Source organism: Aethalodelphis obliquidens, unplaced genomic scaffold, assembly GCF_003676395.1.
Source record: "Aethalodelphis obliquidens isolate GAN/ISIS:26980383/991018 unplaced genomic scaffold, ASM367639v1 scaffold100, whole genome shotgun sequence".
Taxonomy (NCBI): Eukaryota; Metazoa; Chordata; class Mammalia; order Artiodactyla; family Delphinidae; genus Aethalodelphis; species Aethalodelphis obliquidens.
Window position 1 is genome coordinate 1,799,588 of NW_020838044.1, and position 15,125 is coordinate 1,814,712.

A 15,125-nucleotide genomic window follows, 5' to 3' on the forward strand; every position below is an offset into this window, starting at 1 on the left:
AAAAAAAAAAAAAAAAAAAAAAAAAAAAAAAAAAGTTGTCATAACGACAGGCCTTGGAGACGTTGGTTTACTGAACTTTGCTTTAATATCTGTTCTATATCTTTAAGTTATCCTTTTGTTTTTTTTTTTGCGGTACGCGGGCCTCTCACTGTTGTGGCCTCTCCCGTTGCGGAGCACAGGCTCCGGACGCACAGGCTCAGCGGCCATGGCCCACGGGCCCAGCCGCTCCGCGGCATGTGGGATCTTCCCGGGCCGGGGCACGAACCCGTGTCCCCTGCATCGGCAGGCGGACTCTCAACCACTGCGCCACCAGGGAAGCCCAAGTTATCCTTTTTTTTAAAACCTCAAGTAACATCCTGAAAAACTTACATTGACTATGGAATAAAATTTAATGTGAAATCTCTCAGAGATTCCCTTATTAATTTCCAAAATCTGAACAACTCTCAACAGGAAATAGAAATCACAAATAAAATAGCCCAGCAGTTTTCTGGTAATTTGGTACAGAATTTTGCTGTACATAATGCTTACATGTGCTTTACTAAGTAGCTAATCTTACAATGAAAGGTTAGACTCAAGGCGCCATAAAACAAAAAGGTGCAAAACATCTTTTAGTTGCCAAAAATCAAATTATCATCTTAACTGTAGCCAGTTATTTCCTTTTTAACTTCATATTTGCAAGTGAGAGGCAAATGTACTTTATAATCTATTATATGAATTAATATTACTTAACAGAGAATCAAACTTTATACTATTCAAACATGATTCCTTTTAATTGAAGATATTAATATATTATTCAATTCTACCCAAACACTAATGTCTAGGGACTTTATTTCCCAAATCTTTCAACAATCCTCTTTCACAACCTGACGACTGAAGTATGCTCCAACTCTGCACAGCTAACAGAGACAACTTCCTTCTCCTTGTGTGCGCCTCCATGCAGTACTACTCAAGGCAGGTGGCATGTGATCAGCTGCCTTCTATTTGAATCCCAAATGAACCTTTGACTACATAAGATGTAGCAGAGAAAGATAATCCAATAAATAATACAATCATTAAAGCTGTGAAAAACAGAAGAATCTTCAGAGTAGTTTCAACAGGCTTTTATTTTATTCCTCAGTTAGGCAAGTTCAGCATATTCAGGACTCATTTCGATCAAACTGCTCCCTCCCTTTCCCATTTCTGAAGCAACATGTGCCTCTTGGCTGGTGTGTCCAACAACATGAGTCACTTCAGACCAGGCCAGGCCAGCCCAACTGGAGAGGCAACAAGGAATATTTAGTTTCCACCTAAACTCTGGAAGAGTTTTCACTTCACAGCAGGGAGGAAGTAATTAATATTCAAAATGACCTTTGTACAACCAACCAACCAAACAAACAACCCGCTGTGCAAAATGAAGAAAAAGAACCTTAGTAACATGATAGTATACCAGAAACAAATAGGATTACTCTCTGGTAAACTGCATGTTAGTGGTTTCTCACAAGACTAGACAAATATAGGATGGAAAAGGGCTGAGTCAGATGGTGGTAGGTATTTAAACAGAAACACAGTGATACCATTTTGTTTGGTTTGGTTTTGTCTCAAAGTAAGCACAACACTGAAAATCGAAAGAATAGGAAAAGAAGTCGTGAAAACACATTTCACTCCCCACGGGTATGACACAGGTCTGTCAGGTCCAGTTCTAGCCACAGGATTAAAGAGCACTATAGAGACTAAAAAGTGAATTCAGAAGGCAAGCAAAAAAATGGCTGAAGCAACAGATTTAGGAGATAATTCAACCAAGAGAAGGAGTTTATAAAGGCTTCAAAACATGTAGAGATCAATCAGAGAGGAGGTTTTCATTTGCTACCAAAACATAGACTGGAAATAGGCATCTTCTGTGACATATATGTGTGATATTGATTACAGCGGCATTAACAATAGTGAAAAAATTAGCTACGACTTAACTGTCCAAGAGAATAATGATTAAATAAATTCTTTCAATCTAACAAAAATGATGGGTTACTAGCAGAGGGAATATGACAAGTATCATGGTACGAGCACTGACCAATCAGAATGGTTATAGTTTGCAACGCCAAGCGTTACTAACACCTGCATGTTGGCGGGAAAGGGGGGTGTGCATCTGTAGAAGCCATGGAGGCACCTGCTGTCAGGCACTTTTTATCAACTGGTTCGGAAGGCTTTCAATTCATTTAAAAAACTCTACCACAGTGCCAGTACATGCTGGCTACATACCATATCTGGCCGTTGGCACGGTAGCAGCTAAGAGCACCAAGTTCTTACTCCGTGCCAGGCACCGCAAAGCATAACTCGCAGCAGCTCTAAGGTGGCCGCTATTATCATCTTTCCTTTACAGACGTCCAAAAAGACTCAGGGAGGTTAAATGACTTGCCCAAGTTCATTCTGCTCACAAATGACAATGCTGAGATCCAATCCCAGGCCTATATGCCAATAAAATTTGGCAACTTTACACTATACCATGTTGCTTCCTAGACTATCTAGCCATATGGTATAACATTATAGGGGAAAAATCAAGATAATAAACTGTAAATAAGATTACTTGACTTGAGGGTGAATTTTTTCTTTCTTTTAAAATTTCCAAATGTTTTATAATATGGTTATATTGCTTTTTTAAAAAAATTTATTTATTTTATTTTTGGCTGTGCTGGGTCTTCATTTGTGCGGGCTTCTCGTTGCGGGGACTTCTCTTGTTGCAGAGCACAGGCTCTAGGTGCACGGGCTTCAGTAGTTGCGGTGCGTGGGCTCAGTAGTTGTGGCACAGGGGCTTAGTTGCTCCGTGGCATGTGGGATCTTCCCGGACCAGGGCTGGAACCTGTGTCCCCTGCATTGGCAGGTGGATTCTCAACCACTGCGCCACCAGGGAAGCCCTGCTTTTTTTTTAATGAAAGGTGCATTGGTAAGAAAAACTGTATCATAAAGAAAGATTTTGCAACAGAAAATTTTTTTTAAAAATGGAAAGAGTTATTAAAGTTACAAAAATTTTAATGCATTTTTTCCCTTCTAAAACAGGATACTTTTCATATGTCTGAAATGGTTCAACTACTGTTCTAACTTAATAAACAAAGTCACCTATAAATTATAGCCCTTCTAGAACTAGGATTCTATAATACATTGTCAATCTTTATCAAACAAATCAAAAATATTATTAGTCTAAGAATTATTAGAGAAGGCAAGCCATTTATTCATTCAATTAATATATACTGCCTGCCTGCTATGTGTCAGACATTTGGCTAGTTGCTAGAGAACCCCAAGTTAGTCAAGAACCTGCTTTCATGGAGCGTACAACAATTCCAAGATGGCAATTCCTTCTTGGCCTATTTTTAAGCTAAAGTCACTGTGCTAAAGGGCAGAGAGCACCATCTCCAGGCTCAGGAGCAGCAGTCAAGGGTCACCTATTGGGGAAGGGAGGTTGGGCTGATCTATCTCAGAGTTTCACTCCCACCTTGGCCAAGACCAACAATCAAAAAAGAACCCTGAGAAAGTATGATGGCTCCTGGGAGATCCTTTGGCCCTGAAGGTAATTTCTGTGTCATCTGCTGAAATGTCAAATTTCTTTAGGTCTCTAGGGGAAAAATGGGATAGAAACAAATGATTGGGAAGACAATCAACAACTTCTGGATATTAGCTGGTTTTGAATTTTATGGGTAACGAAAAGAACCCTACTCTTTAACCAAACTATACTTTTTTTAATAATTAATTAATTAATTAATTAATTATTTTTGGCTGTGTTGGGTCTTCATTGCTGCGTGTGGGCTTTCTCTAGTTGTGGCGAGCAGGGGCTACTCTTCATTGCAGTGCGTGGGCTTCTCATTGTGGTGGCTTCTCTTGTTGCGGAGCACGGACTCCAGGCACACGGGCTTCAGTAGTTGCAGCACGCGGGCTCAGTAGTTGTGGCTCGCGGGCTCTAGAGAGCAGGCTCAGTAGTTGTGGCGCACAGGCTTAGCTGCTCCGCTGCATGTGAGATCTTCCCAGACCAGGGCTTGAACCCGTGTCCCCAGCACTGGCAGGTAGATTCTTAACCACTGCACCACCAGGGAAGCCCCCAAGCTGTACCTTTGAGAAGATAATTCTAAAGCTTTGTGAATGTCACAGTACAGACTATGGTTCCAGAACATACATTACCACAATCATTACCAGGCACTTTGGTAGGTCTGATCTGAGAACCTCCTCCTGATCTAAAAACAATGTTTGGGGCTCAAAATGTTAGATAAAAAAAAAATTCACTTGGGGGAATTCCCTGGAAGTCCAGTGGTTAGGATTCCACGCTCTCACTGTGGCGGCCTGGGCCTGATCACTAGTTGGGGAACTAAGATTCTTCAAGCTGTTCGGCATGGCCAAAAAAAAAAAAAAAAAAAAAATTCACTTGGAAGATACAGTAAGTATTGTAACTTCAGGGGTATAAAAACCATTTTTTGCTCATAATAAATAGAAAGATGGTTAAACACTAAGCTACCTCCCCACAAATATCCATTTAAATTAATATGCATACACCCCTATAGACACTTCCTTCATCTTCCTTTACTGTTCTGCCACTCAGTCAGGTCAACCTAATTTCCTTGGAACTAGATCACTTTTCATACTTCTTCAGGTTGCTAAGTAGATAGATATTAAAAAGTGTGCTGAGTGTGACAGTCTGGTGAAAATTTAAGATGGCCAGAAGATCTTTTAAATCAACTGTTGGATCCCATCATGTCTAGAAAAGCAGAGAACTTACATTCACAATGCATTACTCAGTCAGATGCCCCAATCATATGCTAGGCATCTCACCTTCGATATAGCTTGGACTGTCCGAAAGTCATAATTACCAGTGGTACATGGAATGTAGTCAAGACGAGAATGATCTGGAGAGACAAAAGCATGTGGTAAGAAACATAGTCCGATTACATGCTTGCAACAACTGACCATCTGAATGATTGCCAGGAGCCCTGCTTCGTAGGAGCCTACATTGCAATACTATATCTGAAAACCAAGGAAGACCAAGTGATTAGGGCTTACAATGATTCAAAATTTCCACTCATTTTGTTGAGATGGTCTCATCGCCTACACTTGAAGCAGTGAGACAGAGCTAATCAACTCCACATTACAGTAAAGGAAGGATTTAACTATTTTGTATTCACATTATTGTAAGATATTCTCAAGCAAGAATCATCTCTCTGCTTACAGAGGCTAGAATAGGGTGGATGCTCTAATAGAAGTCACTATGTCACATCGGCCCTTTTCTTCTTCCCCCGGCCGTTAGCTCTCCATGAAATCAATTTTTTAAATAAGCATTTTTCTAGAGAAAAATATGCATGAAGGTAAGATTGTGAAAGATTAGAACAAGAGGCTAGGGAGTCGCAAATAGCCATATAACAAATCTTGGAGACAGCAACTGTCTTAGATAAATGGATAAATCATGGGAAACAGGGAACAACTCAAATTTTAGAAGAAAACGAGACCTGCTTGAAGAAATTCTACCAGGAACTTAAAATTTAATTTATAACTTACTCTTCAGTGCCAAAATTATATTTCTTTCAGCTCTTGATACAGCCATCACGTGCCTCAGTGCTCTGGTGCACACATTACTGGAATACTAGAGGGGCATGAGCTATGGTCCCTGACGTTGTCAGGCAGGGTAATAACCGACACAGGTAATGCCAAGCCCTGATTCAAGACTTGAGGCCAATGAATCCTCAGCATCCCTCCTACTAGGAGATGGGCTACATACTAGGATGGATAAGGGGGAGCTTATTGACTCTCCCGTTCCCCCGATCCTGGCAGTACCTCCTCTGTGGTAGGGGAAGGGACAGAAGATGGAGCTAACAGCGATAAGCCCATGGGCGCTACAATCCTTCAACATTAACTGTGGGAAAGGACACCAGAACAATAGAGTTTGGAGGAAAAATGCCAAGATGTGTAATGTGCAGTTTTCCGCTTCCACACAGAAGTCTCCCCTAGTACTGTAAGTCTCCCTTTTCACACATAGCACTCTCTTTCCTCTTTCTTCTTCTTGCTCATCTTGATGCCAAGCAGCCACCAAGGACTAAAAAGGTGTTTATCTTCCTATTATGGAAGAAGGTGGTCACAAGATGTTCCTAGTTCTAAAGCAAAACAAAATCGACCACAGCTTTCTGAAAGTCTGTCCAGCAAACATGCATTTTCTACGACTGAGGTTGGAGACAGTTTCAGAAGGTAAAACACTTAGCGCTTAAACTCCCCAAATCGACACCATCTTCTTGTTAGGATGAATCAACAGACTCAAAACATTACTTACCCCAGTGGTATCTCCAACCCAGGACAAGGATACTGAGCCACTGAGATCATCAAACACATGCTATAAGGGAAAAAAAACCTCAATTTAGAAATGACATCTCCTCTTCAATCTTTGACTTCTTTAAATAATACAGAACACTATTACTTTCAAAGTAATTATGTTTATAATCATAAGGGGATATGGATTCCTGGAACAAAAAACTTTGGACAAGATAGTATTTAACCACTTAACCTAAATTACAAATAAGTTGGAAATTTCAATTCTCTCTCATACAAAGTAAGCCAAGCAGATGAGTTTTCTTCACTGCACCAGATGGGGAGATGGGATAATCTATTTGCCTTCTCCAACAGAACTAAATATAAAGATATAGAAAGTATTCTTAGGATATTTTAAAACAAGAGATCACAGCCCACAATGACAGATATAACTGTAACCCGATCAGCATAGTTAAAATTTTTCTAAGCAGCCTTCACAGTACAGCTGAATAGCTAATAGCTGGATTCCTTCTGCTTCTAGGCTAACTCACCCAAAATGACAAGGGACAGAAGCAAGAGTAAATGCCCTTGTTTCACCTTTTTATTTAATAATAACAACAACAATAATAGTATTAATAATAATAGAACAACCTTAATAGAGATGCGGTGAGTGAGGAGACAAAAACGGGAAAGCTGGTATATTATATCCAAAATATGGTAATCATATTGAAATGCAGCTATAATAATTATTGTACGTGCTTTTGAGTTTTGGTCTTCAACTACTTTCTTCTCTATTTTTAAAATAATATACATCCATTATAGAAAATGTGTACAATAGATATAATAAAGAAAATATAAATCATTCATAATTCTATCACACAGAGATATTCAAGGTTAACATTATGTGTATAATCTACTGGTCTCTATCACTTTTTTAACCGATAAAGAAATAACACCAAAAAGGCAGCATTAGCACTTGGTAAAAATTTCTTACTATATATATAGAAATGTATATAGTAAGAAATGAAGATCCTTCCTCTTTCCCGCCACAGCCCCACCACCCAGAGGGGTTAGTAGTTTAGTCTATATTTCTACTAAATGTTGACGACTATGCTTTTCTTTTATGAAGACTTATATATTATTAAGATTTAAAAAATCTTAAATATGTCCTGCCTTTCCAAATATGTGCAGTTCCTTAGGAGCTGAGGATATAATTTTATAGTCACGGTATGCCCTGTGCCTACCATGATACTTTGCATGCTCAATAGGCATTTGTTGAAAGTGATTATACATCCTTCCCAAACCACAAAGTTGATCTCAAAATAGAACATGTCCATAAGCAGCTGGTGGGATTCCAGCTGCTTGGTCACTCAAGCCACCATTCCCAACAGACAAGTCTGAAGAAACAGAACTCAAAACACTAACTGTTTTGCTTATCTTTTAATTTTCCTTTGTGGTCCTCCTAAATGGGCCACTGAATTCACCTATATTATTTCCCCCTGTGCTGTAAGTACCTCTGAGGTCGACAGAATCTCTTGTACAATCTCTGTAAATAGTACAATCAGTGCCACACAGACGGCTTGCTCAGTAAGTGCTGGTTAACTCTCAAACGCTCAGAGCTTCTCACAGCCACTGCAGGACAGAAAGGTTATTCATACGTGTAAGCCGGCCAAGCATCTGAGAAAAAGTAGGTCTGCTAGAGACATCTGGAGCCAGAAGCTTAAAAACTGACACAGCAGTGCGTCTTGTAAGATGCCACACAGAGCAAGACAGCATGTTCTCTTGAGTGAGGATACAGTGTCTGCAATTACATCAATGAGCTTCTTGAGGAGAGCAGGAATATTCAGAGCTTCCACAAACACCAGATAGATCACATGGGCTAACAGTTACCTAAACAGAGGCTATCTTTCCAAGAAAGGTTCTGGGCACAACAGCTGACTAGGATAAAAGAAAAATCCCATCCCAGGAGCTCTGGCTAGCTTGATCAAGCTTTCACTTTTCAGGCAATGCTCTACACACCTGACCCAATCAGCAGACACTGGAATTACTCACATCTTCCTACTGCTCAGTCACAGAAAGAGGAGGATTATTAGATGACACTAGCAACCCTCAACTTAACCCAAACAAATCAAAGGATAGCTGACCTCATTCATCATCCAGAGTTCCTTTGGGAAAATGCAGGTGAAATTCATGAATTACAATTGTGGTCTGCTACCCTTAACCTTCCCTTCCCTTCCCAACAACCAATTAAATTTTACTTTTGAAAACACACAAACTCACTGAAAAACTCATCCACCTAGAGAAAAAAGCAATTAATTTTTTATATTTCAGTTTTTACCACTCTTATACTAGAGAACGTAAAAGAGAAAAATGAAATCAGATCTAACAACAGACCAGAGCTCAGGTGGAAAGAAAAGGTCATATGGAAAGGAGACAAATCCAGGAGAATGGGGAACCAAGACCCCAGATACAATCCTTCCCCTTCAACGGCAGGATTACAGATGTCCAGGAAAAGGGTGGACAATCTGGTCATAGTTAGGAGACAGAATTTACAAATGTCAGCAAAAGGCCATTAATTCTAATGCTTGATTATTTACCGTGTTTAACACAATGTACGTCACTCTACATTACGGTAGTATCTTAGATATTTCAAAACGTGTGTTACTTTTAACTATAGCAACAAGAATCTTGTCTGCCTCCCTCACTAGACCTGAAGCCCATCTGGGGCAGGGACCAAGCTTACTCATTCTGGCAACTAATATATAGCAATGGCACATGGAAGACAATAAATATTGAATTCATTTCCTAGAAGAACTACTTGCAAAGCTCTGAAAAGGAGGATAATGAAGTGAAAAGATAAGGCCAGATCCACTTAATTTCCCCAAGGCAGAAATGAGAATGAAATGTAGAAGTTCTATTCTGAGAGCACTTCTGCTTCTGGCCAAGATGGAGTAACATGGATCAGATTCACCTTCCCACCTGAAGCAACTAAAAAAGCACAGAATATATAAAACAACAGTCTTCAAGACACTGGACTTCCGGCAATGAAGGACAATGATCCCAAATGAGGGCCTACATCTGCCCTAGCTTACTGTCCGGAGATAATTTTCAGGCCACGGTACAAAGAAGAGGAGCCCAGGCAGAGCCCAGAGGTCTTCCTCACTTGAAGAGATGAGCTGATAGTCTGAGGAGGCCAAAGAGGCTGGTGTTCATAGCTTAGTGTATGAAAGAGGAAAGAGCTACAAAGAAAGAGAACAGTGCCAAGTGTTCATCTGAGTACTAATCATCACGTGAATGTGAGGAAACTACCTGAGGCCAGGGAAAAACATACCTGAAAAAATTGAAGGAAACAATATCTGTGTGTCACACAGGACCAGAAACAATTTCTGTTACCAAAAATCATAGGAGAAAACCACATATTTTACAAGGATTTGGACAGAATACTCAGAAAAGTTTTACCTTGGTAATGAAGAAAAATTAATCCTAGACTAAATGCTATACTAGCCTTGCCTGAAAAGCTTAAAAACAAGACCAAAAACTATTGTTAAGTAACCTAACTACGTCCCAAAACAAAGTTCAAGAATATTTACAGGCATATTAAAATATGCAGCACCCAAGAGGATAAAATTCACCACGTCCAACAGTCAATAAAAAATAACCAGGCATGCAAAGAAGAAAACAGGACCCATAATGAAGAGAAAAATCAATCAAACTGACCCGGAAATGACACAGATAATAAGATTAAGGACATTAAAAGTTATAATTATACTCCATATGTTCATTCAAGAAGTTAGAGAATAAACTAACACAACAGTGTAAAGCAATTACACTCCAATATAAAAGAAAAGAAGTTAGAGAACAGACTGAGCAAAGATAAGCATTAAATAAGGATACAGAAGATATTAAAAAAAAGACTCAAATTGGACTTCTAGAGATGAGAATTACAACATCTGAGATGAAAATTATACTGGGTAGGATTGACAGGAAATTAGACATTGTAGAAGAGAAGATTAACAAACTGGAAGACATTCCCAGTGGAAACTATCCAAACAGAAACACACAAAAAACGACCAGAAAGCTACAGTGCTGGACACCCTATGCCAAACAACTAGCAAGACAGGAAAACAACCCCATCCATTAGCATCCTTTGGTTCAGTGATAAAAATCTTAAAAGAATCCAGAAGAAAAAATGATTATTACATACAGAGGAACAAAGAATCATAGTAGACTTCTCTCCAGAAACAATGCAAGCCAGTGTATCAACATCTTGAAAGAATAGGAAAAAAAAACTGTAAAGATAGAATTCTATACACAGTGAAAATACCTTTTAATAATGCAGGTCCTGGAGGAGCTGCAAGATGGTGGAAGAGTAAGACGCGGAGATCACCTTCCTCCCCACAAATACATCAGAAATACATCTACATGTGGAACAACTCTTACAGAACACCTACGAAACGCTGGCAGAAGACCTCAGACCTCCCAGAAGGCAAGAAACTCCCCATATACCTTGGTAGGGTAAAAGAAAAAAGAAAAAACAGAGACAAAGAATAGGGACGGGACCTGCACCAGTGGGAGGGAGCTGTGAAGGAGGAAAGGTTTCTACACACTAGGAAGACCCTTCGTGGGCAGAGACTGCGGGTGGTGGAGGGGGGAAGCTTCAGAGCTGCAGAGGAGAGCACAGCCACAGGGGTGCGGAGGGCAAAGCGGAGAGATTCCCGCACAGAGGATCGGTGCCGACCAGCACTCATCAGCCCGAGAGGCTTGTCTGCTCACCTGCCGGGGTGGGCGGAGCTGGGAGCTGAGGCTCGGGCTTTGGTCGGATCCCAGGGAGAGGACTGGGGTTGGCGGCGAGAACACAGCGTGCAGGGGGTTAGTGAGCCACAGCTAGCCGGGAGGGAGTCCGGGAAAAAGTCTGGAGCTGCTGAAGAGACAAGAGACTTTTGCTTGCCTCTGTTTCCTGGTGCGCGAGGAGAGGGTATTAAGAGCACCGCTTAAAGGAGCTCCAGAGACAGGCGCGAGTCGCGGGTATCAGCACGGACCCCAGAGACGGGCATAAGATGCTAAGGCTGCTACTGCAGCCACCAAGAGGCCTGTGTGCGAGCACAGGTCACTATCCACACCCCACTTCCTGGGAGCCTGTGCAGCCCGCCACTGCCAGGGTCCCGTGATCCAGGGACAACTTCCCCGGGAGAACGCACGGAGTGCCTCAGGCTGGTGCAATGTCATGCTGGCCTCTGCCACCGCAGGCTCGTCCCGCATCCGTACCCCTCCCTAGCCTTGACCTGAGTGAGCCAGAGCCCCCGAATCAGCTGCTCCGTTAACCCAGTCCTGTCTGAGCGAAGAACAGACGCCCTCAGGTGACCTACACACAGAGGCGGGTCCAAATCCAAAGCTGAACTCCCGGGACCTGTGCGAATAAAGAAGAGAAAGGGAAATTTCTCCCAGCAGCCTCAGGAGCAGCGGATTAAATCTCCGCAATCAACTTGATGCATCTGTGAAACACCTGAATAGACAACGAATCATCCCAAATTGAGGAGAAGGACTTTGGGAGCAATATATATATATATATATTTCCCTTTTTCTCTCTTTGTGAGTGTGTATGTGTATGCTTCTGTGTATGATTTTTGTCTGTATAGCTTTGCTTTTACCATTTATCCTAGGGTTCTGCCTGTCTGGGGTTTTTTTGTTTTTTTTTTAATTACTTAAAAAATTTTTTTTCTTAATTATTTTTATTTTAATAACTTTATTTTATCTTCTTCTTTCTTTCTTTTTTCTCTCTCTTTTATTCTGAGCTGTGTGGAGGACAGGCTCTTGGTGTTCCACCCAGGCATCAGGGCTGTGCCACTGAGGTGGGAGAGCCAAGTTCAGGACACTGGTCCACAAGAGACTTCCTAGCTCCATGTAATATCAAACGGTGAAAATCTCCCAGACATCTCCATCTCAATGCCAAGACCCAGCTCCACTCAACGACCAGCAAGCTCCAGTGCTGGACACCCTATGCCAAACAACTAGCAAGACAGGAACACAACCCCATCCATTAGCACAGAGGCTGCCTAAAATCATAATAAGGCCACAGACACCCCAGAACACACCACCAGATGTGGACCTGCCCACCAGAAAGACAAGATCCAGCCTCATCCACCAGAACACAGGCACTAGTCCCCTCCACCAGGAAGCCTACACAACGCACAGAACCAACCTTAGCCACTGGGGACAGATAGCAAAAACAACGGGAACTACGAACCTGCAGCCTGTGAAAAGGAGACCGGAAACACAGTAAGTTAAGCAAAATGAGAAGACAAAGAAACACACAGCAGATGAAGGAGCAAGGCAAGAACCCACCAGACCTAACAAATGAAGAGGAAATAGGCAGTCTACCTGAAAAATAATTCAGAATAATGATAGTAAAGATGATCCAAAATCTTGGAAATAGAACAGAGAAAATACAAGAAACGTTTAACAAGGACCTATAAGAATTAAAGAGCAAAAAAACAGAGATGAACAATACAATAAATGAAATTAAAAATTCTCTAGAAGGAATCAATAGCAGAATAACTGAGGCAGAAGAACGGATAAGTGACCTGGAAGATAAAATACTGGAAATAACTACTGCAGAGCAAAATAAAGAAAAAAGAATGAAAAGAATTGAGGACACTCTCAGAGACCGCTGGGACAACATTAAGTGCACCAACATTCGAATTATAGCGGTCCCAGCAGAAGAAGAGAAAAAGAAAGGGACTGAGAAAATATTTGAAGAGATTATAGTTGAAAACTTCCCTAATATGGGAAAGGAAATAGTTAAGTCCAGGAAGCACAGAGTCCCATACAGGATAAATGCAAGGAGAAACACGCCAAGACACATATTAATCAAACTATCAAAAATTAAATACCAAGAACAAATATTAAAAGCAGCAAGGGAAAAACAACAAGTAACTCATAAGGGAATCCCCATAAGGTTAACAGCTGATCTTTCAGCAGAAACTCTGCAAACCAGAAGGGAGTGGCAGAACATATTTAAAGTGTTGAAAGAGAAAAACCTACAACCAAGATTACTCTACCCTGCAAGGATCTCATTCAGATTTGACGGAGAAATTAAAAGCTTTACAGACAAGCAAAAGCTAAGAGGATTCAGCACCACCAAACCAGCTTTACAGCAAATGCTAAAGGAACTTCTCTAGGCAGGAAATACAAGAGAAGGAAAAGACCTACAATAATAAACCCAAAAGAATTAAGAAAATGGTAATAGGAACAAACATATTGATAATTACCTTAAATGTAAATGGATTAAATTCGCCAACCAAAAGACACAGACTGGCTGAATGGATACAAAAACAAGACCCATATATATGCTGTCTACAAGAGACCCACTTCAGACCTAGGGACACATACAGACTGAAAGTGAGGGGATGGAAAAAGATATTCCATGCAAATGGAAATCAAAAGAAAGCTGGAGTAGCAATTCTCATATCAGACAAAATAGACTTTAAAACAAAGACTATTACAAGAGACAAAGAAGGACACTACATAATGATCAAGGGATCAATCCAAGAAGAAGATATGACAATTGTAAATATTTATGCACCCAACATAGGAGCACCTCAATACATAAGGCAAATACTAACAGCCATAAAAGGGGAAATCGACAGTAACACAATCATAGTAGGGGACTTTAACACCCCATTTTACCAATGGACAGATCATCCAAAATGAAAATAAATAAGGAAACAAAAACTTTAAATGATACATTAAAGAAGATGGACTTAATTGATATTTATAGGACATTCCATCCAAAGACAACAAAATACACATTTTTCTCAAGTGCTCATGGAACATTCTCCAGGACAGATCATACCTTGGGTCACAAATCAAGCCTTGGTAAATTTAAGAAAACTGAAATCGTATCGAGTATCTTTTCCGACCACAACGCTATGAGACTAGATATCAATTACAGGAAAAATTCTGTAAGAAATACAAATCACGGAGGCTAAACAACACACTACTTAATAACCAAGAGATCACTGACGAAATCGAAGAGGAAATCAAAAAATACCTAGAAACAAATGACAATGAAAACATGACGACCCAAAACCTATGGGATGCAGCAAAAGCAGTTCTAAGAGGGAAGTTTACAGCTATACAAGCCTACCTTAAGAAACAAGAAACATCTGAAATAAACAACCTAACCTTACACCTAAAGCAATTAGAAAAAGAACAAAAAACCCCCAAAGTTAGCAGAAAGAAAGAAATCATAAAGATCAGATCAGAAAGAAATGAAAAAGAAATGAAGGAAACGATAGCAAAGATCAATAAAACTAAAAGCTGGTTCTTTGAGAAGATAAACAAAATTGATAAACCATTAGCCAGACACATCAAGAAAAAAAAGGGAGAAGACTCAAATCAATAGAACTAGAAATGAAAAAGGAGAAGTAACAACTGACACTGCAGAAACACAAAGGATCATGAGAGATTACTACAAGCAACTCTATGCCAATAAATTGGACAACCTGGAAGAAATGGACAAATTCTTAAAAATGCACAACCTTCCAAGACTGAACCGGGAAGAAATAGAAAATATGAACAGACCAATCACAAGCACTGAAATTGAAAATGTGATTAAAAATCTTCCAAGAAACAAAAGCCCAGGACCAGATGGCTTCACAGGCGAATTCTATCAAACATTTAGAGAAGAGCTAACACCTGTCCTTCTCAAACTCTTACAAAATATAGCAGAGGAAGGAACACTCCCAAACTCATTCTACGAGGCCACCATCATTCTGATACCAAAACCAGACAAAGATGTCACAAAGAAAGAAAACTACAGGCCAACATCACTGATGAACACAGATGCAAAAATCCTCAACAAAATACTAGCAAACAGA

The 15,125-nt window shown here is 40.3% G+C and overlaps 1 protein-coding gene across 4 annotated transcripts in view; it reads right to left on the minus strand.

The window, feature by feature from the left end:
• Positions 1-15,125, minus strand: part of SORT1 (sortilin 1) — a 73,483-nt gene that overhangs the window by 38,529 nt on the left and 19,829 nt on the right. For all 4 annotated transcript variants that reach the window (XM_027096293.1, XM_027096292.1, XM_027096290.1 and 1 more), the window contains exons 2-3: positions 6,272-6,331; positions 4,786-4,859 (exon numbers count right to left, since the gene is read on the minus strand). In XM_027096293.1, coding sequence (XP_026952094.1) covers positions 4,786-4,859; positions 6,272-6,331 — 134 coding nt within the window. The remainder of the gene's footprint in view (positions 1-4,785; positions 4,860-6,271; positions 6,332-15,125) is intronic.